Below are 24,508 nucleotides of genomic sequence, written 5' to 3' on the forward strand. Positions count from 1 at the left end.
CTTAGCTCAAGATGGTATGTGTGTCCGTTGTCCAATTTGCCTTGGAATCCAGTCCGCTAGCCCTGTGGTATCCCTGTATGTACGTACGTGATAAACCTGATTATTTTCTCCTGTTAATCTGTCGCATGTCCATTTAATTATTGGACCGACCAGAAGAGCTTAGAAGGGTGGAATAAAAAGTATCTTTCTTCCCCTCCAGCAGAAATACTTCTGTTGCCCTACTGATTTTTCAATAACTTTCGGTGACAAGAAAAGAGCTCCATGTCATGCACAAGGTCTGAAGACGGAGATGCTCTGCCATCTCAGAGGAAATAGCAGCAGGTGAGGACTGTCTGCTCGAAAGTCAAAGAAAACAGAAAACAAACCCAAAAATGAAAATCTGTAAAGTCTCAGAGGCATGCAATGTGCTAAAGTGACACTGTGACACAGCTTCTGTGACGTTGGGGCACTAACCTTCAGGGCTATTTGACATCGTTGCCTGTGACACAGCATGTGTCCGAAACAAACAAGTCCCAGAATGGCAGATTCACTATTCAGACTCTGATCTGCCAAAACCATGAGGCGAAATACTCCCACATCATACTAAGAAGCTCCCGGCTGTTATATATTTATATTCATAAATCTACTTATATTTAAGAAGAGCAGATTGCAAAAGGCAGCTCTACCTTGGGCCTCATCTGATCTGTACCATATGTGGGAGGAGGAAGAAAAGGAACTGGATATTTGCTTATTGAACATCTATGCGCTTGCTTTAAAATTTATTGTTAGCTTTCTGAGCAATTCTCTGAGAAATTCAAACGGTGTATCACTGGCCACAGGTTTCCCACAACGTTGATGGCGGAGCCACTGGCTGGAGTCTACAAAGAAAACCGATAATGCGGTTGACTGACCAGGAATATTTGACTTGTGGAAGTTAATCCAAGTTCACTGGCTTCCCCCGGGGCACTCTGCTTGCCCTGCTGCCAACTGTCCTGCGAGGATCGGACCTTCTCCCTGGGTGGCGTCCCCAGCTCTAGCCCTACATGCTGCCGGCATATAGTCCTCTCGTGGGGCCTACATTTAATTCCCAACGTGCTTTATCTGGGAGTCCCCACGATACAGCAAGTGATGAGCTTTTAGCACTTGGATTTCACTGCCATCAAAAAGATCTGATCTGCAAACACAGTTTGGTTTGCTTGGAGCCAGGCGTGGCTGGAGGGCCCATGCGGGCTAATGAATCATAATGCAAAGTATATGTAAAGGAATGATTTGTGTGCTACACATATTTTCATCCTTGATGTCTTCCTTATATTTAGAAACCGAGCATCTGTATTATTATATTCATTTGAATTACTGTTATTCCAAATGCTGTCTAAAATATATATTTATTTTCTACTTTAAAGCCTGGAATAAACCCTGACCAGTTTGATTCCCGGTCAGGGCACATGCCTAGGTTGCGGGTTCGGTCCCGGTCAAGGCGCGTATGGGAGGCAACGGATGGATGTTTCTCTCCCCTTTTCTCCTTCCATTCCCCTGTCTAAAAATAAATAAACTCTTTTTAAAAAAATAACAAAGCCTGTAATAAATAACCAGCATATATGAACATTAGAGTCAGGAAATTTTTTTTCAAAATTGGTTGCTAATATTTTGTTGTTCAAGAGCCCTGGGAGGATGGTCCCCATCTGCTGTGTGTTCTCGCCGGCTTGTGTCTGTAGATGTGACTGACCTCTAAGAGAGACATTCTTCATTAGGCTAATCCTATTAGGCTAATAGTCAAATGAACAGAGACGGATTAACAGGACACAACATACAAAGTCTATGAAGGAAGCAAGCAATTTACAGGTAGCTGAGGAAGAGCAGGATGAATTGGGGAACAAATGTGAATGTGTTTCCACGCGTCGAGAAAGTCGGCGGGCTTTAGAATCACAACATTTATCTTTATTATTTAAGCTCTCTGAGCCTCTGTTTCCTCAACTTCAAAAAGGGGCTATTAGTAGCTACACCTCAGCAAAACTGCCATAAGGAAGGAAGAAAAGGAAATAAATTACTGTAGAGAACTGAGCACGATGCCTTTGGTAGTCACTTAAAAATAAAAGGTATGAATAATTAAAAGTAAAATACACACACTTCTAAAGGTCAAGGAGAATGGCTAAATCTTAGGGCTCCTGTCAGAAAACAATGCAGAGCATTTTCCCTCTGTCTAAAAATAAAGCCTTACACTTATATATAATGTCATATCTGGGCATGTTGATTTTTTTTTTAATTAGGCTTCCTATTGTGTAAAGAGTTATATCTAAACTCGGCTTGACATTTTAAGGCCTTCCACAACATAACCCTTGAAGATGAAAATAACCCTTAAAAGTTTCCTGATTAGTGTTTAAAAAAATTCTGATCTCAGATCCTTCCACGATAATAGTTAGCTTACATTCCTATAGAACACACATAGAGAAATCATAACAATAGCAATAACAAAAACACTTCCTGAATTTCCCACCCAAAGGTAGGTGAGTGCTTTGGGTTTTCATGAAAACATGAATTATGAAGCATATCAAAAATTTTAATACGTGTATGTCTTAAAAACATTATCAAAAGTATCATCTCCTATAAAACTGAGGCTGACAACCAAAGGAAGTTAATGGCATTTTCATGGCCCCAATGAATTTTTTGAGACAATTTCGTTGCTGAAGGAGAAGCACAGCAAGTAGCCCACCAAATAGACACACACTAAAATCAAAACAAAATGCTGCTTAAGTGCAGTCTAACGTGTGATGATTCAATTAGGCATATTCTAAGAAGGAATTGTAGTTTTCTGGAATTATCTTTTTTTTTTTTCCTGGCAAGAGAAAAAAAGACACTGGTAATGACCCTTAACTTGAGTGTCTAAACTTTCTTTGGATTTGTTTTATTTAAAAATAAATCAGGGGTATTCTGATGTTGGTGCCACTTAGGGGGGCGTGGTCTCCGCCTGAGCAAGATGGCTGCTGCCACGTGGGGGATGAGTCAGCACCAGGATCCCACCGGCCACTCTCTCAGTTCTCTCCCCAAAGACTCCGTCCCCAGTCTCTCCTCAGGCGTCTCTAGCCCACTCTGCCCCCGCCTTTGCCGGAGACCATGAAAGTCAGGAAACCCAGACAGATCAATTTAAGGAGCAGAAGCAAAAAAGAAGAGTCTCACAAATAATGGGAGGACAAAGAAACAACCCCTATTTGAAGGGACAGGAGGAATCCCCAGACAGAGAACTAAATGAAACAGAGGCAAGTAAACGATCAGATGTTGAGTTCAAAACAAGGTTCTAAGGAAGCTCAGTGAGCTCAGAGAGAATTACCAAAAACTACAGGGAAACTACAAGGAACTTACTGCAAACTCTATCAGCATGAAAAAGGACATAGAAACTATCCATAAGAGACAAGAGGAACTGAAGAATACAATTTCTGAATTAAAGAACACAGTAGACGGAATCAAAAGTAGGTTTGATGAAAGAAAGGATTGAATCAACGAGCTGGAGGATAAGGTAGAAAAAAGCTCCCAGAAAGAGCAAGATAATGAAAAAAGACTCAAAAAGAATGAAGAGGTTTTGAGGGAAATGCAGGACAACCTGAAACATAATAATATCCGTATAATAGGGATACCAGAAGGAGAAGAGGATGAGGAAGAAATAGAGAACCTGTTTGAAAAAGTCATGATGGAAAACTTCCCTAATTGGAGAAGAGAAAAAGTCACACAAGTCCAGGAAGCACAAAATAAACAAACAAATACATAAATAAATAAAAATAAATCAGACCAAAAATCTCAAACTTGAGTGACTTCCTCTGTCAGGGTTGTAGGTCATCAAGAATATGGAAGAATTAGAGGAGCTGGTTTTACTTTGTGAAAACTGACTAGTCAAACCCCTGTGGATTTCCGAGCCAAATGTTGTAAAATATAAGATTAGTGAGGCAATTCCTTCACCAAATGAGTTCACTGTGAACATATTACACAAGTGACCCTGTTAGCCAAAATTCCAAGACTACTAGATAATTCTTTAAAACTGTGGGAATTCTTGAGCACTATCATTGTTAGAGCTCATCCTGCAGAAATATTTCCATTAGGGATTATCACAGTAGATTTAATTCTTCTACAAAGTGCAGTTTCTTCCTTGTTTCAGTACCTCATATTCTTTCTGGTTCTCCATATCTTATTGTTCTTTCATTTACATGTGAACATCATAAAGCGGTCCTCTTAATTTCAGCATATGCAAATGTATGCAAGAGTACTTTTAAAAAAATCCTTTAAAAATACTTCTTGTCCCAGGGACCACCTTGTATTTGTGCTGTTAATTCCTGGTGAGAAATGATCATATAGCTGCATCCTGGTTTTGGTACCATACTTGCTAGCGCCTCTCTGTGTCCCAACTTCCTCCTCTCTAAATCAGGGATAATTACAGGTGTAATAATAGTCAAAGGTTTGTACTGAGAATTAAATGAGTTGATATTTTAATTGTTGAGGAGACTACCAGGTACACAGTGAGTTTACATTAGTTGTCACATAGAACTTCCATTATCTTTTCAAAATAAAAATTTGTTCTACTTTCCTTCTTGTTCTTGGGTCCCTTCCCAGTGTTCACACTATTTTATTTTCCTTCTGTGCCCGAGGTCACTTATGTTCTTTGTGGATGTTAAGATTTGGGGAACTAATGTTAAGCAATAGGCCTCTTCCTATTTACAGCAGGCGCCTATACTATTGCACTGAACTAGTTACTTCTATAAATATAGAAATATATATGAAATGAATGTCATAATCACAATATATTTGTACTTAATGAAGTACAGTGGTAGTCAAGTTAATGTCTATATTCATAATCAGAGTGTCATCTTAGTAGAATATTTTTTACCAACAAAGCAGTTGCTATTGAAAGTCATAGAAAACCATGAAAAGACCCCAAACAATATATACTTTTATTTTGTTTCAATTTTTTGATCCAGTAGTACTCAGCTGGAGACTTGCTATCTCACTGAGCATTATAATTACTAAGAATGGGGTCAAGGGAGGTGGGAAAGAATCACTAAAAAAATAAAACAAAGATTCCACACCAATGGATATCCATTCCATTCCAGCACGTGTAGAGCTGGTTGAGAGAGGGTGGATTCTGGGGGGATATTTATTGTGTTGAGTTGGTTATTTTTAAGGAACAATAGATTCAAGAAGAGCTTTTACCTCCCCCTCACCTACCTAAACGAATTCAGATAGAACCCGGTCCAGGAAGGAAGCGATCACCTTAGATCACATATGAACGGAGTTTGTTTGCTGGAGTTCCTCCGGTACCTGTGTTTTCTGGGTGGCCGGGTGAGGGTGTGTTTATTAAATGTTTGCCCCTTCTCATTTACCTCTAAATTGCTCGCCTTGCTTTTGAAGACCAAATCTCTACCCTCTCTCCTTAGTCCCAATGGCATACAAACCTCACCTGCGCACCTGGTTCTCCAGTCCGTCTTCTTACGTGACCCCTGTACGTACGTACGTAATTTAGCTTTCTGCTATTATTGGTCTCGTGTCAATTTGATTATTAGAAGAAGAACTAAAGTAGAAAAGAGGAGAAAATTGCCCCTCCCGCACTGCCTGAGACTCCAAGTGAAATCTAACATGCATTATAGAGTCATGAATTGAAGGTAGTAAGGACAATCAAGGCTACCAGATATTTAAAAGACTTAACTAATAAAAGAACCTCAAGCAAAATGCACCAACTATGGAAGGATATTGCATCTTTAACAAGATTTTAAGTTCATAAACCAATAAAAGAATTAGTCATTGGCAAGAAATTAGTAGGGTTAATTACCTGTACCCCATTTAGTAGAGTGCGAGCAGAAGTAACTGGCTAGATAAAAAATATTATGGATAGATCATCTTCTTACTCACAGAAGAAGTGGTGTTACAATGTCTAAGTCAATATGACTTTTAATTATCCCATTTACGACTCATATGACGCTGGTAGTTCAAATTTTTGGACTTTAAAGTACATACTTTAGAATTGTGTGCTTTTCCTCGAAACTGAATAGCTAAATAGCTTCTCAGTTAAGGTTACAGATGTAGATTGTACGCCACATCTTGTCCACTTTGCTTGAGGTGCAAGACTTAACAGTCAGTTTGACATTTAGGAAAACTTCACTAATTCAGACTTCAAGAACTTAACACTTGTAACAATTTGGACAATTCCTGGGATGCAATGTACCTTTTTTAAAATTAATCATTTCTTCCCACTGTGCATATATTCATTTTGTATCTATTCCCCCAAAGCAGAAATGAACTCTGTAAAATACTGTAGAACATATGACTTTGGTGAATCTCAGGAGCACCCATGAAATGATAAATAATAAACAGATGTGATTTTCTTTTCATTCCATTTGGGTTGTTTTTCTAATACTGCAGAAATGTATTTATGTGGCTACAATTTCTGAAATTATACCCTTTGGGACAAATAAAAGATATTTGAAAATAATAGGGTCGAACACAATTTATGGATCTTAATTAATACCCAAACAGTCAGATTTAGGACCTTTATTAACAACATAACCTTAATCAGTTAATCTTAGGCATTGGTCTCCTCATTCTATTTTTAAAGTTCGCTTAAGGCCTTTACTAAAAAAACAAATTTGATTGTATTTGTTAGTCTCATTCTGAGCCATCCAGACTGAAATAAGTAAAAGTGGATTCTGCAAAATACCTTATTTTAATTTCAAACTGGCTTCCCCCTGAATTGATTTGCTTTAATGAGACTTTAGTAAAAGTCATCTAATGAGCATAAAACAAATTGCTTTATATTATGCTGTTAAAAAACAAAAATTAATGGAGTAAATGTGAAAATCTAATTGACTTTATTAAGGAATTCATTAATTGAACAGCATCCCACATAGTAAAGTGGAAAGTGAGACCGAGGGTCCTGATTTAATGTATGTTTTTTTAAAAAAGATTTTATTTATTTATTTTTAGAGAGGGAAAGGGAAGGAGAAAGAGAGGGAGAGAAACATCCCTGTGTGGTTGCCTCTCGTGTGCCCCCGCTGTGGACCTGACCGCCCTTCCTCGCCCCCGCATGTGCCCTGCCTGGGATCGAACCAGCAACCCTTTGGTTCACAGGCCGGCACTCAGTCCCCTGAGCCCCCACCAGCCAGCGTACAGGGTGCATCTTAGCCCCTTTCTTTATTAACCATGAAGGTCCTGAAGCAGCCAGAAACAATGGCGATGCCTTGACTAAGGGTCACAAGGTAAGGGTTCCAGAAATCACGATTCACCACCCTTGCCTCACTCGACCCATCCCCAAGATCCACAACTCTAGACCCCTCACTCATGACAGAGGGAGTGCTCTATCAAACTCCCTGCCGGCCGCCCTGGGGTTTGGGCCTTTGAACGTTAGCATCCCGTCCTCCTGGGCAGTAATAAAAGAGCCCATCTTCCTCCACGCCAATTCTCTGTGTCTAGTGTTCTAACAGTGTTCTCTGCCTGTTGGTACTAAAGGGCTCTACAAAATGGAAGGTTTTCATAGGGAGAAGGGTGAAGCAAGGCGCTATTAGCAAGAGAAAGGAGAATTATTTTTGGTCAGGGACACCTTTTCTTTGGGGGAAGGGAAGGGGATAGGTCTTTGTCATGAAGGGGACGGGTGACTGATTATTTTCTTAGTATTTGACCAGAAAAGGCCAGACTGGTTGATTAAGATTTTTTCTGGGGTGGCTGAAACTGTAATTATTTTGATCAGGTATTCACTCTGCATTTAGTATCATGGGCTTTTAGTGTGAGCGGCACCAATTTTGGCCTGTGTATTTTCTCTTCAACAATGTGAAAACTTAAATTTAGATGACACTATAACATAGGAGTTCTTAACTTTTCTCAGTACATGATCTCAGAAGCAAACTTAAACATTAGTGGAATAGACAATCACTTAGAATATAATTTCTGAGGAATGCTCATACCTGACCCAAAATGAAACTAACTCCATCATTATCAACACACCACATTAGGAAGAAACTTGTATTGACTCTCATATTATCTTTAGAGTCAGCCACCTACCGAAAGTTCATAGAACACACATCAAGAAAAACAACGTCAGACTATTTCTTATTCATTCATACCAATCAGTGATGGGGACGGACAGGAAGACACAAGTCTCCCCCTTCATACCTGTGGCTCGGGGTGCATCCAGACCTCCACAACCACCTCATTCATGGGGGTGCGCGTTCTGACAGCCTCCTTCACTGGCTGTAGGAGGGATAAAAACATGAGAAAGTTAAAAGTGAAAAAGATACCGCATTGCAAACAGACATCAGATACAGGTCCATAAAAGAATGCCTGGGTAAATATCTTTTTCAAGACCCAATACTTATTGAGAATTTACAATGTGATAGGTACAGCTCTAGGTACTGGGAATAAAAAAAAAAAAGGAATTCATTTTCTCATTGAGTTTACAGTCCAGTGTTACATTTTCGAGTTCCATGAGACATAAGAATGGAATTGTAAAGGACAATTTAAAATATTTAAATGGTTGAAATGTAACTTGGAGAGGCTTTCAATGCAATGCTTTTACAATTCAATTGCTTTAACAGCTTGTATTTGGGAATTCACCATTGTCTGAAATTAAAATCTCTTTACACATTACAAATTTGCTCTAATACAAAGATATTTAATAGATGTTATAAATGCAAACACATTTATGAACTAGTACACAGATTCAAACCCACCACCCTGGGATAATTATCAAGGTCTTGAAAAGATTATGTCTGTATTCATTTAATATTTCTCAGGACTTAAAATATGTTCTCTGTTTAAAATATTGAATGTATCCTACACCATTTTCTACACATGCAATTTTCATATGTGGGATGAAGCATTTGGTAAATCTCATTTGATCTATGAAAGGAAACTATTTTTCAAGGAAGCTAAGTAAACGCAACTCAGTGATTGTCAGAAGTTTTGACTGAACATGCTGGAGTCATAGTCTCTCAGGACATCATTACAAAATTTGTCTGTTTGATATAAAGATTATTTGATGCTGATTATTTTAAAGAAACAGTGGACATAGAAAAAGCCATGAAACCAAGTAGAAATTACCCTTTTGTAAGGCACATTTACATTTTTAAAAGAACATTTCCTTTAGTAAGGACGGTTAAATCTCTACACACTCTTACCAACGGGGAAAGCGACAAACCTAAATTTGCGCAACAGCCATACGTTTGTTTAATGTGATTTTCCATATATGTGCTCCTCCCATAACTGGATCCCCCACCCCCAAAATCTTCTTTTGTCTTTAGCTAGAGATAATATTTAAGATGATGTTGTAACGGGATGCAGAGCGAGGGGTTCCCAAAGTCCCCACAGCCCATAGCTGGGGGAAGGGGGAAGGAGATGATACAGCATTTAAGATACTTTGCATAACAAAAGGCAAGATAATAGCTGTGCTACCACCCTGGGCAAAAGGTATATGTGACTTTCAGAATGTGTCCCTGACTGGTGATGTAGCCAAGGGAAGCAGAGGACCATGCATCACCGAGCCACTCTTGCCCTGACTAAACATGGCAGCCGGATGAAGTAAAGGTATGGGGCAACTGGCACAAGTGGCCGATTGTAGGAGGGGCCAGTTATAAGGTCATGCAGGAAGTTCTGGGTCAACATTTAAAATAAGGGCGGTCTAAAAGACAAGGGGATTTGGTCCGCCATGAGGTCTGCAGTGAGATAGGAGCCATGCAGGCTGAAGCAGGAGGCAGCCATGCAGGTTGGACATGAGGAGAGAGGAGGAAGAAGCCGTGAGCCAGCAGGGACTGACTGACGGGGAGAGAAGGCCAGGGCGAACGGCTAGCCTTGGCTTTGGCTTGTAGCCTCCTGGGCAGCAAGGGACGTGCTGGCTCTCACGGGAGAGGGGGGCTCAGGGGAGGAGTCCGCCGGGGTCGGAATCCTACGACTAAAAACCTGTTTCCCTCCGCACTAATTGTTGGGTCGTATGTACAGGCGCCAAGGAGCTGAGCCCCTAGGTTGCTTGGTTACAATGTCTTGAGCCGTTCAGAGAGCTACCCAGTTTTCCTGGGTTTTCTCATGCATACAGGAAGTATACTTCTTATTCAATTTCTGCTTTCCTCCTTTTAATCTGTCTTTTATTACAGGGGTCTTAGCCAAGGGACCTAGAAGAGTAGAGGGAAAATTATTTTCATCCTCTAAAGTGTCAAGTGCCATCGCAATTTATTGGATTTATTTTTATTATTAGTGCCTGCCCTTTATGTCAAATCAGGAAGAGATGATCAGACTTGGAAAATCACACTTTTAAGTTCCAGTTGTACAAAATCTACTTTTTTATAAAATGAAATGTCAGGTTGTGTTTAGTATGCAATGACACTATCTGTGACAAAAAGAACACAATACACATTTATATTACCAGATGCAACACTCATCACAATATGCCAAATAACAAGAAAGCAACAGTCTGAAGAGTTAGAAGATTAACATGGAACACCTCATCACAGAAGAATTGCTTTACAAAGAGAAGAAAAGAAAGGAAAAAGGAAAAGAAGGCTGTGACTACAGTAAGTCTCTGAAAGGCTCATTTGTTAGTTATTCAGAGAAAACCACTTACTGATGGTGAGCTAATTAAATGATGCCTGCTTACAACACTTGAAGAAAACGTGTCTTGCCTTGGCCGGAGTAGCTCAGATAGTTCAGCATCATCCCACAAAATGAAAGATCACTGGTTCGATTCCTGCTCAGGGCACATGACTGGATTGTGGGTTCAGGGCGCATACAAGAGGCTCATTTTCCCTTTCTGTCTCTAAACTTGGTTATTTGCTCTTGTTAATGTGTCCCAGGTAGATTTAATTATTATATAAGCCAAAAGAACCTAGGAGGATAGAGAACAATTTGTTCTTCCTCCACAATATTCAAATATTAGAAGTGTATTGAATTTGTTTTGTACAAAAATAACAACCGAAAGGTAAAATAACACTGCCATCCCTGACATTAACTCCTCCCCCGTTACCACACCAATCGGTGGCAAGTTGTCTAATCAAATAGCTCCAATACACAGAACTGCTCAATATTAACCATCATGCAAGTGAGAGAAGTGGCAATTCTAGAAAATATTAGTGCTCAAAAACATGCATTAACTGTTATAGAAAATGAAATATGATCCATCAGTGATGCCCGAGAAATAAAACTGAACCAAGCTGCGTTTTCCCTTTTAAGGCATTAGATGTCAAGCTGTCAAGAAGAAAGTAGAGTGCTTTATAATAATCACAGATTTTACAGATTTAAGCCTCATTTTAATCCTGTTCATGTGAAGACAGCAAGGAATGCCTTTAAGATCTTAAAAGTGTTTTGAGTAGTACATCTTAGATACATATTAGAGCTTAGTTTTCTTGATTCTGATATTATTAGTTCATAGTTTAGAAATTGAGAACTTGATGACATCTAAAAATCTATTAAGTCCTTTAAGCACTAACACATTATTTTACCAGTGATGCCCTGTTGGCCTAAGGAAATAGACATACGTGAAAGAAAAGATGGGCATTTGTATAATTTTATATTTCAGAATCCAGAAATTTCATGCCTTAATAAAATTGTTTATAGTCTGCTTCATTTGACTCTAAAGGAGCATCAAATCAGAGTAAACGCCCCCAAAGCAAGAAGACAGTGTTCAGCTAAATTTCCATGCACAGAAATGTGAATTATAGCTCAAAATATACGTGATACAGCTTTTGTGATAAGTGGGAAAATATTTTCAGCTTCCAAAGGATTTAGTCTTTCCGGAAAATAACAAGAAACTGTTACAGGTGACCTAGAAGAGTGAAATTCACGTCCCCAAAATATAACCTCCTTGCAAGAAAAGGCTTATGAAGCATCCTAATTGGATTGAAACTTCCACATCTGGCAAGACCTTCTAACTGTTCACATAGATTCTGAGCCTTAGTGACTGAGCAAATTAACTGCACTTTTTAACCTAATTCCAAAACTACTGTGTGAGGTAGACCCAGACTGGTTCTGTGGTAATTTTAAAGACAAATGTGAATGCACCCTTTCCTCTCCTACCTGGAAATTCAATTGTCACTGAAGCATAATGATAAGGAAATCCTAGAATAAGATCACGGGATTTCTGATAACAGTCTGACCATTAAATTATTGTTTCAAAATCTAGAAAAATGAGAATCCATAGGAATTGCAATGTATTTGGCTATTACATTTCTTTCTCAAATGTAGCAGATTTTCTGTTAGAAATGTTAGCATGTTTCCATATTCTTGGGGGTGGTACATACCGCAGGAATTGGGTTTTGCAGAAACGTGACATTCTCAGTTGTCACACTCATCACTGTATTTTAGCTTATCAAAGACTACAGTGAGTTTAACTGAGATTACTGTTATTTTATTGCCATATAGTTGACGTATCGACAGATTGGGGAAAAAATCTTCTAACTTCGGCATATAAGACATTTTTGGGAGTCCCATGGAATACCTACCATAATGATGCATACCTAAAGACATGTCAGTCTGTGGGCGATGTTTCTAGTGATTACATTTATAAAAACTTTCCCCTTATTGTGATTTATTTCCTTATGAAAAATCAAGGTCCTCACTACGGCAATAATAGCCATCAAAAAACTATGACAAAGTTTACAAAATATGAAGTGTAATCTGGAGTGTGTTTTTGCCCATGATATATTTAGTTGAAGGATTTCATGCTAAAAGCCTTGGCAAAACATCAATTTTTAATTTTTGTAACAAATTACAGCGCACAATTTTCAATTGCAGTGAATATACTCCAGCCCTTGGTAAATTTGCACTTTCCCTAATGTTTCTTAGGGTTTCTCCTGCCCTGGGTTTCTGTCTTACACCTCGCAGAGTCAACATCTAAGAGGAAAATGTATGTGTTTGAAAGAGACTCAAATCACCTCAAGCAACAGTGGGGAAGGCAGGGCCTGTCGAATCTGCATCTGGCTTTCCATCCTACTAGTTTTACGCACTTGGTCAAGTTTGAGATGACTCTTCATTTCATCATCTGTGAACTGTGTGTAATAGTATGAGCCTCTTGGGATCACTGTATTATAATGAGCAACTATAGTCAAGCGTCTGGCACTTAACAATTATACTCTTTATAACTATTATTATATGTATATTATATATAGTTATAACGATCGCAGATAAGCTTCCCTATTAACGTGAAGCAGAAGCCACATGGTTTCCTGTCTCTCTTGCTCCTCTTACCTCGACATTTTGAAACTAGAAATTCTAATTACTTACAAAAGGCTTTTGTATATCTCAAGTTTTTTAAAAAACGAAATGATCAACTTCTACAATAAACAGCACAGCCATGTTATGGTTCAGGGTTTGGAGGGAATGGGGAAGTTAGACATTAATTCCTCTACTTTTTCTAATTATTACATACGCTCCAATTGGAGAAACCTCTTTTAATTATAGATGAGTTCATTTATAAAGATAAAGAAAAACAGACTTAAAGCGTAATTGACTATTGCAAGATGTAAACTAAAGTGACTAATTAAAATGTTAAAGAATGCATTTAAATTTGCTTGAAAATCAGAGAAAACATTTTTGGATGGAGTCAAGAACAGGGGTTGGATTGAGTAAACCTAAGCCTGGGGTTTGATATGTGATATTCACTTAAAGTTTGTAATTATCCTTCAGATGTTCTGTTTCCTAAAAGTACTGTATAGATTACATCCTTGAAGAAATATGACAAATGTAAGCTTTCCTAATAGGTTATACAAACTAAAGTATTCCTGTATAAGCAAACAAACTGAATTTACACCACAGCTTTTGGGATGAGGCCGGGCCAGGAAAAAGACAATTTCCTTGTGTTTCCCATCCGCGGGGTAATTAGGAGACATTTGTGAGAACATTGTGAATCTGGAAAACCTATGTCTTACGGTTAATCCTCTTTTTATTGTTTGCATGGCGTTTTTGTTTTGCTTTGTTTATTTTGTTTTGTCAAATTGGCGTCAGGAGAAATGGATTTCTGAAAGCAAGCCACGAAGTAAGAGCGGTGGATGGAATGGTGTATTACACAAACAATGGAATACAGTTTAACAAATGTGAAACGTATTTAAACACCATGTCCTTTTTCCATCATCAAAGCTAAAGCGATGAGGTGTTCCGAGGCGGTGCTGGGTTATTCCACAGGCTTGTCCAGTATTTTCTGGACAGGCCCGAGTCCCTTCGGGGTGACTTGACATCGCACATATATTCTGGATGTAGTTAGGCCTCAGAGAGATGTGATAAAAAGAAGGAAGCACTTTGGGAGGAATATAGTCATCTATCCATAAAGATTCTGTGCATTCTGCCAAAAGCACACAGCTATTTTGAAATTGTCTTCAAGGGTAACAGATCACCGGGTAGAAAAATCAACAAGCTTGGAAGCACTTCATTAGATTTTTTATCTTAATCATCAACAAGTCAGGCGCATGCGTGCGTGTCCAAGGAAGGGGGGTAGAAGGGGAATGAACGAACACTTAGAAACCTCACAGGTTTAACAAAACCCGATGTGAGGTTTGCCAGATGGTTTGGTACCGGATTGTAAAACTTGAAACTAATCTTCATTTAAGTGTTTTAATGGTTGTATCTTTCTTATAAAGCCTCTTGCTTTTCTGCTGGGGTCATTCTGCAAAATTATAGATCAGGCTTTAAAGAACAGCTTTTATGAACAGTCTCCTTAAATCTCAGCTAAACTGAGCAAGAAGATTACATGTTATTATGATGGAGCACAGCAGGATTTTGCCCCAGCAAACATAATGATGTGAAAAAGCATAAAGCTATCACTCCGTGCAAAGAGGTCGTCCACAGAACAATGCTTTCCACACAGATGATCCGTACGTGCTGAAATGTTCATACATCCTGATGGCGCACCCTGTTCCAGAGCACTGGGAGGAGACTGTGTCTGTTACAGAAACCACTGGTAAAAATAAAGCATTAAATAAATTATATCCAGTCCTTGCTTATCATATTTAATTGAAGACATTTTCTCACTTTACATAATCTAAATTTACTTAATTTAAAAAGTACATATTTTTTTCTTAACACATGAAAGGTCAAAAGAGTAATGACACAACACTATAATCCTGTACCTATTTTCATATTTCACTATTTCTCCTGAAAGCCAATTAAGATGTTGCTATAACACTGAGCATCAAACATTCAGTAGAAGAGTTATGCACTCATCGTATTATTGAACACCAGATCACTTGAACTTTCCGTATGGTAAATATCAAGTCTTATCAGAAAATATCACCAAAATATGTTTAACAACTTAAAATAATAATTTGGCTGTGCATATTCATTAGATCATTTCTTGCTTTCGCCTTTGTGAGAATGGCTACAAATTATTCCTCAGTGTAGACACGATATTTCAAACTAATGTCTCACAAATAATAATTTTTCGAGAACTAGGCTCAAAGAAAGACATACGTGTGCACGCGCACACATGCACTTCTCTAAACTTCTCTTGGTTAATTATCAAAGGAATTACTCTCAATGCTCTTACCTTGAACTATGAAGAATACACTATGTATGTAGCATGTGGGCTACTCGCTAGTTTGTAATTCTTTAATGGTGTCTATAAAAGCCTTAAAATTATTGTAAACATAACTAAGAAATAACGTTCATACGTTTCCATAAGATTTCATAGGAGTGACGTCAGAGGAACGGCAGAGTGACAGGGCCCCGTGGTCTCTCCTATAAGTTTCAACAATGTGAACAGCTGTAACTCAGGAAAGGGTTACAGCTGTTCACACAGAAATATGCCTGAGAGATCCGTGCACTGAACATCAGAAGGAGGAAGGAAAAGGGGGAGGCGAGATGGGAGAAGGGCAAAGAGGAGCCACGGACACAGCCCCGCAGCCAGGGGCTCCCGGCAGGGCTCAGCCCAGAGAGGGGAGGGACCAGGCTGCGGCCAGCGCCCCCTTCGGCTGGAGGAGCAAAGAGATTGGGGGGCGATTCTGCGGGAGTGGGCAGTACGGGCTGGAGCGGAGCCCAGAGACCTGGGCAAGAATGCGGCATAGGGTGTGGTCAGAGAGTCAACTGATGGGCGTTCCAGACAGAGAAATAATGCCACGGGGCCTGGCCACCCTGTAGCCTCCCAGAGAGGCCTCCCTTCCTCGTTGGTGTCAGGCAGTGGAACATATTATCTGCAAACTGGAGAACTGGAACCAACAGAAACACTTTTTGTCCTGAGTGAAGGGTGCACACTGTGACCAGTCCAAGGTCAGACTGCAGGAGGTGAGCATGCATTTGTCCGAGGTTGCCATCACCAGGGGCGCAAACCAAGAAAGAAGCTGGCCAGCTCCCCTAGCCCGCTGCACCCAAATGCATTGCACCTCCACTGATAGCCGTGCCTGGCTGTGGGAGACGACACTAGGGTGTCATAGAGCTACAAAACTCGTAATTCAGCAGTACCTACTGGAAAACGATAGAAAGAGTTCTCTTATAAATCTGCTAAAGAAGTGCCACTCACATCCAGAAGCTAGATGCCTAGACAGAGAAGGAATCCATCAAATATCATGAATAACCGAGGTAGCGAGGTGGCCATGTGCTGCCCCTTGCCATTTGCATTTGGCAGTATCTCCTAGATTTCTGCATGCAATTCCTTGCCTCTTGCAGATTTTTGCCCAAATGTCATATATTCCCATATTTAAGTTTGCAACTGTTGTCCTGGCCAGGTAGCTCAGTTGCTTTGAGCGTTGTCCTGATTCATCAAGGCTGTGGGTTTGATCCCCGGTCAGAGCACATGTAAGAATTGACCAATGAATGCACAAAGAAGTGGAAGAACAAGTCAATGTTTCTGTTTCTTTGTGACTGTCTGTCTCTCTCCCTCTCTCTGTTTCTAAAAAAAAAAAAAAAAATCAATAAATACAGGTTTTTAAATTTTGAAAATTTTTTACTGTACTGTCACAATCTTTAACTTCTTTTCCTCCATTTTTTTTTTGAGAGGGAGAGAGAGAAGAGAAGAGATGGAGAAAGAGAGGCAGCAGGAGAAACATTGATACACTGCCTCTCCTATGTGCCCTGACCAGGACCAAACCTGCCACCCAGGCATGTGTCCGGATTGGGAACCGAACCCATGACCTTCCACTTTGTAGGATGACACCCAACCTACTGAGCCACATCAGTCAGGGTGTCTAACTTCCATTTCTATTATTTTTTTTTATTCAATAGTACTTCTAAGCATCTCGACAGTGCTAGGTTTCTAAGGCTTCCCTACAAATTACCACAATCTCAGCTGTTGAAACAACAAAGAATTGTAGTTTGACACTTCGGAAGGCCATAAGTTCAAAATCTAAGTGTTGGCTGAATCAGTCCCCTTTGAAGACTCTGAGTAAGAGCCTGTTCCATGCCTTCTCTTTCCCAGCTCCCCGTGGCTACCCAACTTCAACCTCAGCACAGCCTTCTTTCTGTGTCTCTGTGTCATCTTCTTTCCTTATAAAGACATCTATCACTGGTTTTAGACCTCGCCCATGCCCCATCCAAGATGATCCCATCTTGAGATAGCCTGATTATGTCCGCAGATGTTTTTACCAAATAAGATCATATTTATTGGCACTAGGGACGATGACTTTGACATATCTTTTGGGGGGAAATACAAGGTCTGTCCAGAAAAAGTCCAGCCATGGTTAATATAACAAGGACAATTGACGCGACAGTGATCTAACCTGGCAGCGAAGGAGAGTGGACTGGAATGTGCATGTTCCATTCTTATAGACCTTAAGACAAATGGTATATTTCTGCCACGTGCTAAGATAATATCATATATAACCACTACTTTTAGAGCCTTCAAAGGTTTTAGAGTCTTAGTCATGTAACTAGATTAAAATTTCTGGTATTGATGGCCTTATGCTAACCCCATTTGACTACGCCGAATCATATTCCGCATACACATAATCATGGTAATGACCACATGCATATGTGATCATGTTCAAGATGCACATTACCGCAAACGAGAACTTTCCATGGCTCATTTATCCCTCGTGATGTCAAAGAATCGACGCCTTTGCCATCATGCTTGCGATCACTTTGTATAAATTTAATCAATATGGATGTGTTAGAAAGTTGTCCCTAGAGACTTGCAAAGATGTTTCATTTAACCTATTTTCTTAATAATGTAAAGTTTCTCCACAATACCTTTCAGTCTAATTTCACCCATCCTCTCTCATGGCCAAATATAGAAAAAGAAATGAAAGAATGGGAAAAAATTAGTATGTGATGTCTTCTTGCTATGCAAAGCCTCCACCTACTTTCGATGATGCCATTCTGTTCTGCTGACAACAAAAACGGCTTGAATGGCTCTCCCAGAATTCCCTTCATTGCAGTACCCCGTTCAGAATTACCCCCCTTCGGCAGGTCTACATGCTAAATTTCCTTTCTGTATAATTACATCCAATAGGCGCCCAGGCTTTGTTTTCTCAGGACTTTCCAAAATGAACCTCAGGCCGCTTTGCTGGAATGTTCCATGCCCATGTGCTCCTTCCACGTAGGCTGGATTTGCACTTGTGGAGGCCTGAGGTATTGCTGCAGTGGGTCACTGTAGTCATGAGAAATACAAAGGCTGGGACAGACGGCCGAGGGGGGAACCTAGGAGGGAGAAAGAACGAGGCGGGAGAAACTGGAAAGACAACCCCTCATAGCCCCGTCTCGTCAAATTCCTGATCATTCCATTCACAGTATGTCATCACGGCTCCCTTGACCTGCACCACGTAGATTTCAGGAATGTCTACTCCCTCCAGTGTCTCAGATGGTTAGCCTCTTGGGCTTTTCAAGAGCTTCCTTTAATCAGGGCCCGCATAAGTTTCACTCTCCCTAGGCGAGTTCATGCAAGTCGTCACCTTCAGCTTGCTATTTTTACTGACCATAAAAATCAATAAGGAGCATTTTCATGTCTATGACAACACAGGGAAGAGCAAATACCCTTATGTGTATATTCAGGATTAGCCAAGGTTTAGAGCAAATGAGATCCACTTGAACCTTCACCCCAGACTAGAAACAAACCAGTATACTGTTTAATAAAGACCTGGGGATGTTTTAAATCAAATTTTCTTAAGTATCTGCATTTCCTCATTTGCTAAGATGAAAACCAGAACTTGCAGACTAGCTTTCCGAAAAGGTACTGAAAGAGTATTCTTTCAGCGGTACTGGCAGAGCTACAAACAATGCAAAAAAGTTTTACTTTTATACCTAATGTTCTCATATTAAAATCCACATACTACCTTGGGGATGATTTCATTATTTGCTTAGAATTCGACATGTTTCCCATCCCCACTTTAAATTCATTTCATTAACAATTCAACTGCATGTGGGAGGCAGAATAAAGGCCCTTCAAAAATCTCTCCATCCTAAACACTGAACTTGTGCATAAGTTCATTCGCAGATGGGCTTAAATTATGAATTTTGAAGTCGTGGTAGGATCCGAGCCTATCCAGCTGCAAGCGATGCAAGCCCAGGGTTCTTACGGGAGCAAAGGGAGGAGAGGGCCCCGGGGAGGAAGCAGACCTCACGCCGGGGGGAGGAGGAGACAGCGACAGCCGAGCTGGAGAAGACAAGAAATCGGCTCATCCCCAAGAGCCTCCGGGTTTTAAAACTGAAAAATTTACTTTGGTTTTACCATGGAAAGGACCGTTTTGGACTTTTGACTTTTACAGCCGGAAACGAATACATTGCCGTTGTTTTAAGCCACTAAAACACATACCAAACATTTAGTGAAACTAAAACCATGGCTATTCTGAAATATGTAAATAGATCAGGCAAACACCAAACATATTAAATGGCCATTAATGGCATGTCTTTTTGCCATTAGACCTCTGCTGTAAGTAATGCAGGGACATAGATGCCAAATACATTCATTTTTTAAAATTCTGATATGTCTGCAGCTAGATGCAATTTAAATAAATTGAAAAAAATAAATTAAAAGGATAAATGCTAATAACAACCATAAATCGAACATCCGTCACTGAATACTCGTCACTGTTCTGTGTTTAACACCTCGACCTTCTTCGCTTTTCACTACTTTCATTCGACCTGGGATTCCCATCGTTCTATTAACCCGCGCACGGATAATGTGATACCTCCCTGTATAAAATTTTTCTTTCCTTCCCCTTCTATGCAAAAGTAGTAGAAGGTCTGAATGACAGAACTGCCCATGGTCTTATGAACAAGGATATAAACTTGTCATTTTCAAAATTGACAAATGTCCTGCATGGTGAATCTGGATCTCATCCCTGAAACAATATTCGCTGCTCATTGGCAGGTGGCGTAGGAATTGAAGAAAGTGCCACTTGGAAGATTAAAGCAGCCCATTGCCTGAAAATATCTACAAGCCTGTGATTTGACTAATCCATTAAATTCCTGTGGCATTTTCAGTTAGGAGTTAAAAACTCGACTGAAATCCATTATGATGAGTAATAAGAGTCAAGTCAAAAGTATCTCCAAAATCTACGCACTTTTGCCCAGACAAAAAGTCCTAGGTTTGAAATGAAGCTGCATTGCATAGAGTACAGAAAAAATCAGAAGTTTGGGTTCTGGGTTTATTTTAGCTACTAATTTCGCTGGTTTCAAGAGTGTCGCTTTAAAAAAAAAAAAGATTGTACTTATTTGTTTTTAGAGAGAGGGGAAGGGAGGGAGAGAGGGAGAGAACCATCCGTGTGTGGCTGCCTCTTGCGCGCCCCCTACTGGGGACCTGGCCCGCCACCCAGGCCTGCGCCCTGACTGGGAATGGAACTGGCGACCCTTTGGTTCGCAGGCTGGTGCTCCGTCCACTGAGCCACACCAGCCAGGGCTAACAGAGTCACTTTAGTGGAAAACCGGAGATATTTTACTAAAAGACGAAAGCTGTCTGAATAACTTGCCTTCTTGGAATTATACACTGGAAAGTTCTTGTTTTGAGGATTTTACGTTATCACAGAGCTGCGTGGACACAGTACGTGTACAAGAATGTCTTTATGCATATGTGTGTCCTTTTTCAGGGAACAATATCTTCTTCAGTTAGTAGTAATTTGATGTGTCATTCATACTGCTTTCAAAAAGTTAGAATTTTTTAACTAAAATGCTAACATTTGAATCTTATATACCCAATAGGGCAATTTAATTAATCATCCAAAATTGTGGATTCCAGCTCATGCTTTCTTCCAAAATCAGACTTTTCACCCGTGATCTGACCTGTAGGCCAGGCTGTGGCGGTTTTGCAGGGAAGCTGCAGATGTGCAATGTCTCCTGTTCTTCGCCCTGAATGATTCAATGACATCTTTAATCTTTGGATAATTAGATGCTTTTATTCCGGAACTAAGTTTCTTAGGATTGTTCTCTGGTGGTTAACCACATTTAATAACTGCTGGGAAACAATCATTTTTTCTTCCCGAAGTCCAAGAAACTATGAGGTTAGAGTACTGCCTACTTGGTAGAACAAAAATGGTGAAGAGTCTACATCTTCCCATCAAGTAATGGCATTTATTTTGGTTGGTGTAAGGCCTTAGCTAATTGTATCCAACAGGCCCCAGAAATAGATGGAAAAGGTAAATGGCTTTCACACTTACACTTTTCATCACACATTTGAGGGATGCATCAAAAACTGTCATCCTTAGACAGTTAGATCTTCTTTCTTTCAAAATCAAACACTCTTGGTTTCAGCATTCAGTGGTTTCACCAATCTCCAATCTCCATGTACAACTGACAGCTCTCGATCCAGCAATTGCTTCTCTCCATTCTCTGAGTCTCACGTGCGTGTGCCTTTGATGTTTGCAACGTAATGAAAACTGAACCCGCGGGCTATCAATACCCAGGTGTTCCCTGTTTTTCCAGAACGATCATGATTAGTATGACTATCAAGTAGTGGAAATGTCACATTTTCCTGCAAGCCAACTAATGACATTTTCACCTTTTGTTCTTTTATCCCTCTTTGCCTAATTAAAGCTGGGTTTTATGAGTTTATTATCTTCCTCATTATTCTTTTTCATCATTTGAGTCTGTAATCTCTTTTAAGGGTCCTCTTTGACGCTAAAATAAAAGTAGCTTCTCTTTTGTCCTGATTTCCTTTCATGATTTATGGATTATCATATTTGCCCTTAATTTGTCCTTAATAGCTTTGTTTTGATCCTTATTCTCATTTTACCAAAGCCTCTTGTTCACATGATGGACTAGTGTCCAGAATATATAAAGAACGCTTATCAGTTAGCAAAAAAAGGATAAGAATAGTGATTTTTCCAAAGATACATAATGACATGTGTTTTCTAGGATAGAGACATTACTGTAAAGCTGTAATATTACTTTGGAAAATAGTTTTGTTCAAAAGGTGAAGCATAGCATTACCACATGACTCATCCATTCCATTTCTAGAGAAGTGAAAAGCATATGTCCATACAAAAACTTGTACACAAATGTTCACAGAGCATTATACCTAGTAGTCATAAAGTGGAAATAATCCAAATGTCCATCAATTGAAAAATGGATGAAAAACATAGTATATCCATACAGTGGGGTATTAGTCAGCCATAGAAATAATGAAGTATTGTATACACACAAAAATGTGGATGAAGCTTGAAAATGTCTATAGAACAGAAAGTACATGAATGGCTGAGGTTAGGGTTGGGGAGAAACGATGATTATTGATAACTGGTACTGGGTTGTTTTTGAGGGTGATAGAAATGTTCTAAAATTGATTGTAAATATGGGTTAGGATATACTAAAACATTGACTTGTACACTCCATGAGTGAATCTTACAGTGTGTGACCTGTGGCTCAATAAAGCTGTTATAAAGAAACACAGGTTTTTAAAATAATTTTACTTATCATCTGTTCAATGACCATTTTTTTCAACTCCTACACTGGAGTCCTCAACCTTGAGTGCACATTAGACTCACAGAGAAAAGATTTCACTCCTATGTGGAATTTAATGAACAAACTGAACTAACTGACAAAATGGTGACAGACTCAGAGCAGATGAGGGTTGGGGAGGGGGGGAGGGGGGAGGGGGAGGGGGGGCATAAGGGGGCTAAATGGTAATGGGAAAAATACAACAAGGATTGAATCAAAAAATAAAAAATTCCAAAACCCAGTCCGCCGCGTACAAGAAGCACGCTGTACCGACCGCGCACTAAACAAATAAGTGGCTCTAGATCTCAGCGTATTAGCAGCTGTATTTGGGATTAGGAATGAGTATTTGCATGAAAAGGGGCTTTTTGACCATGGAAATTAACCCTCAAATAATTAAGTTCTCAAGTGAAAGATTAGTAGAAGAATCTAGTTTTGGGGTGTGTTTACGTCCATGGCTACCACGTCACATTCACTGTTAAATTGTTTCCTGTATGTTTGAAAATTTGCATGTCCCCACACCTGGAATGAAGCGTCGGAACTGATTCTAAATGATTTTCTACACTTCCACTTCTATATGAACTGTCCCTTAGTGATGCTAGACTTTCTATTCTCCAACAACAAAACTAAACTTCTCTAGATGTATAATTAGCACACATATATTTTAAATGCATAATGTTGTTTTGCTAGAAAAGCATAGGTAAATCATAAAATATTCATACGATTAATATTTCCCTTAAGTTTATCTTTATCAATGCATGTTGGCCCTGAACATTGTCACACAGTTATAAGTACGATTTTCACTTAGTAACTGAGGGGGATATGAAGTATATACAGAAGTATTTTTACTTTATTTCGATGACCATATTTTCATGCAAAATACATCTTTCTTTTAAAGATTTTATTTATTATTTTTGGAGAGGGGGGAGGGAGGGAGGAAGGGAGGGAGAGAGGGCGAGAAACATCCCTGTGGGGTTGCCTCTCGCGCGCCCCCTGCTGGGGACCTGGCCCGCCACCCAGGCCTGCGCCCTGCCGGGGAATCCAACCAGCAACCCTTCGGTGTGCAGGCTGGCACTCAATCCACTGAGCCACACCAGCCAGGGCGCAAAATACATCTTATCCTAAGCACTGTGATGTGAACCACAGAATGATCGTCTGTAAAGGACTTTGCATGAATTTCTCCAGCTACTACTTCAATTGCTACTACCGCTGGGTCTACGCTGTCTGCCTCTGTTCATAGCCTACACTACAGAAAGTGGTTATTCTAATTACTGTTCTATGTGTAACTATGCCTATCTGCCCCACCAGACTGGGAGTTACTCTGTGTATCACCAGTTCCTAAAATTTTCCTGAGTATTTATTTTCCACCAGATACCGTGCTAGGTGGTAGGTTTTCAGTGAACTTAATGTTCAGCACAGTTCATAGCTTATAGTGAGCACTGAATAAATGTTCACAAAACTTCAAAAACGAATAAATGTAATATATTCCAATAGATCAATAACACAAAATGGAGGAAAGAGGTAATACTAAGAAACCACCTAGTCATTCACTCAAGACTAATTATAAGGACTAGATGATGCAGTCTCTTTCTGATGTTATTGGTCCAGAAATACATTGGGGGGGGATGGAATTCATATAATAATAGTTACCATTTGCCATTGGAGTGAAATCCTAAGTTCAAGAAGAGTGTTAGCTTTTTTCTTGCAAAATAGAAGCTGCATTTCAATCTCC

At 39.7% G+C, this 24,508-nt stretch overlaps 1 protein-coding gene across 1 annotated transcript in view; it reads right to left on the reverse strand.

Annotated features, from left to right (window-relative positions):
• The window catches only part of PCDH11X (protocadherin 11 X-linked), a 376,452-nt gene that overhangs the window by 178,179 nt on the left and 173,765 nt on the right, over positions 1 to 24,508 (reverse strand). Inside the window, exon 4 of the mRNA XM_054566617.1 lies at positions 8,122 to 8,199. Within this exon, the coding sequence (XP_054422592.1) occupies positions 8,122 to 8,199 (78 nt within the window). The remainder of the gene's footprint in view (positions 1 to 8,121; positions 8,200 to 24,508) is intronic.

This window comes from Pteronotus mesoamericanus, unplaced genomic scaffold (assembly GCF_021234165.1).
Source record: "Pteronotus mesoamericanus isolate MK-2021 breed Mesoamerican mustached bat unplaced genomic scaffold, CSHL_Meso_final contig_177, whole genome shotgun sequence".
Taxonomy (NCBI): domain Eukaryota; kingdom Metazoa; phylum Chordata; class Mammalia; order Chiroptera; family Mormoopidae; genus Pteronotus; species Pteronotus mesoamericanus.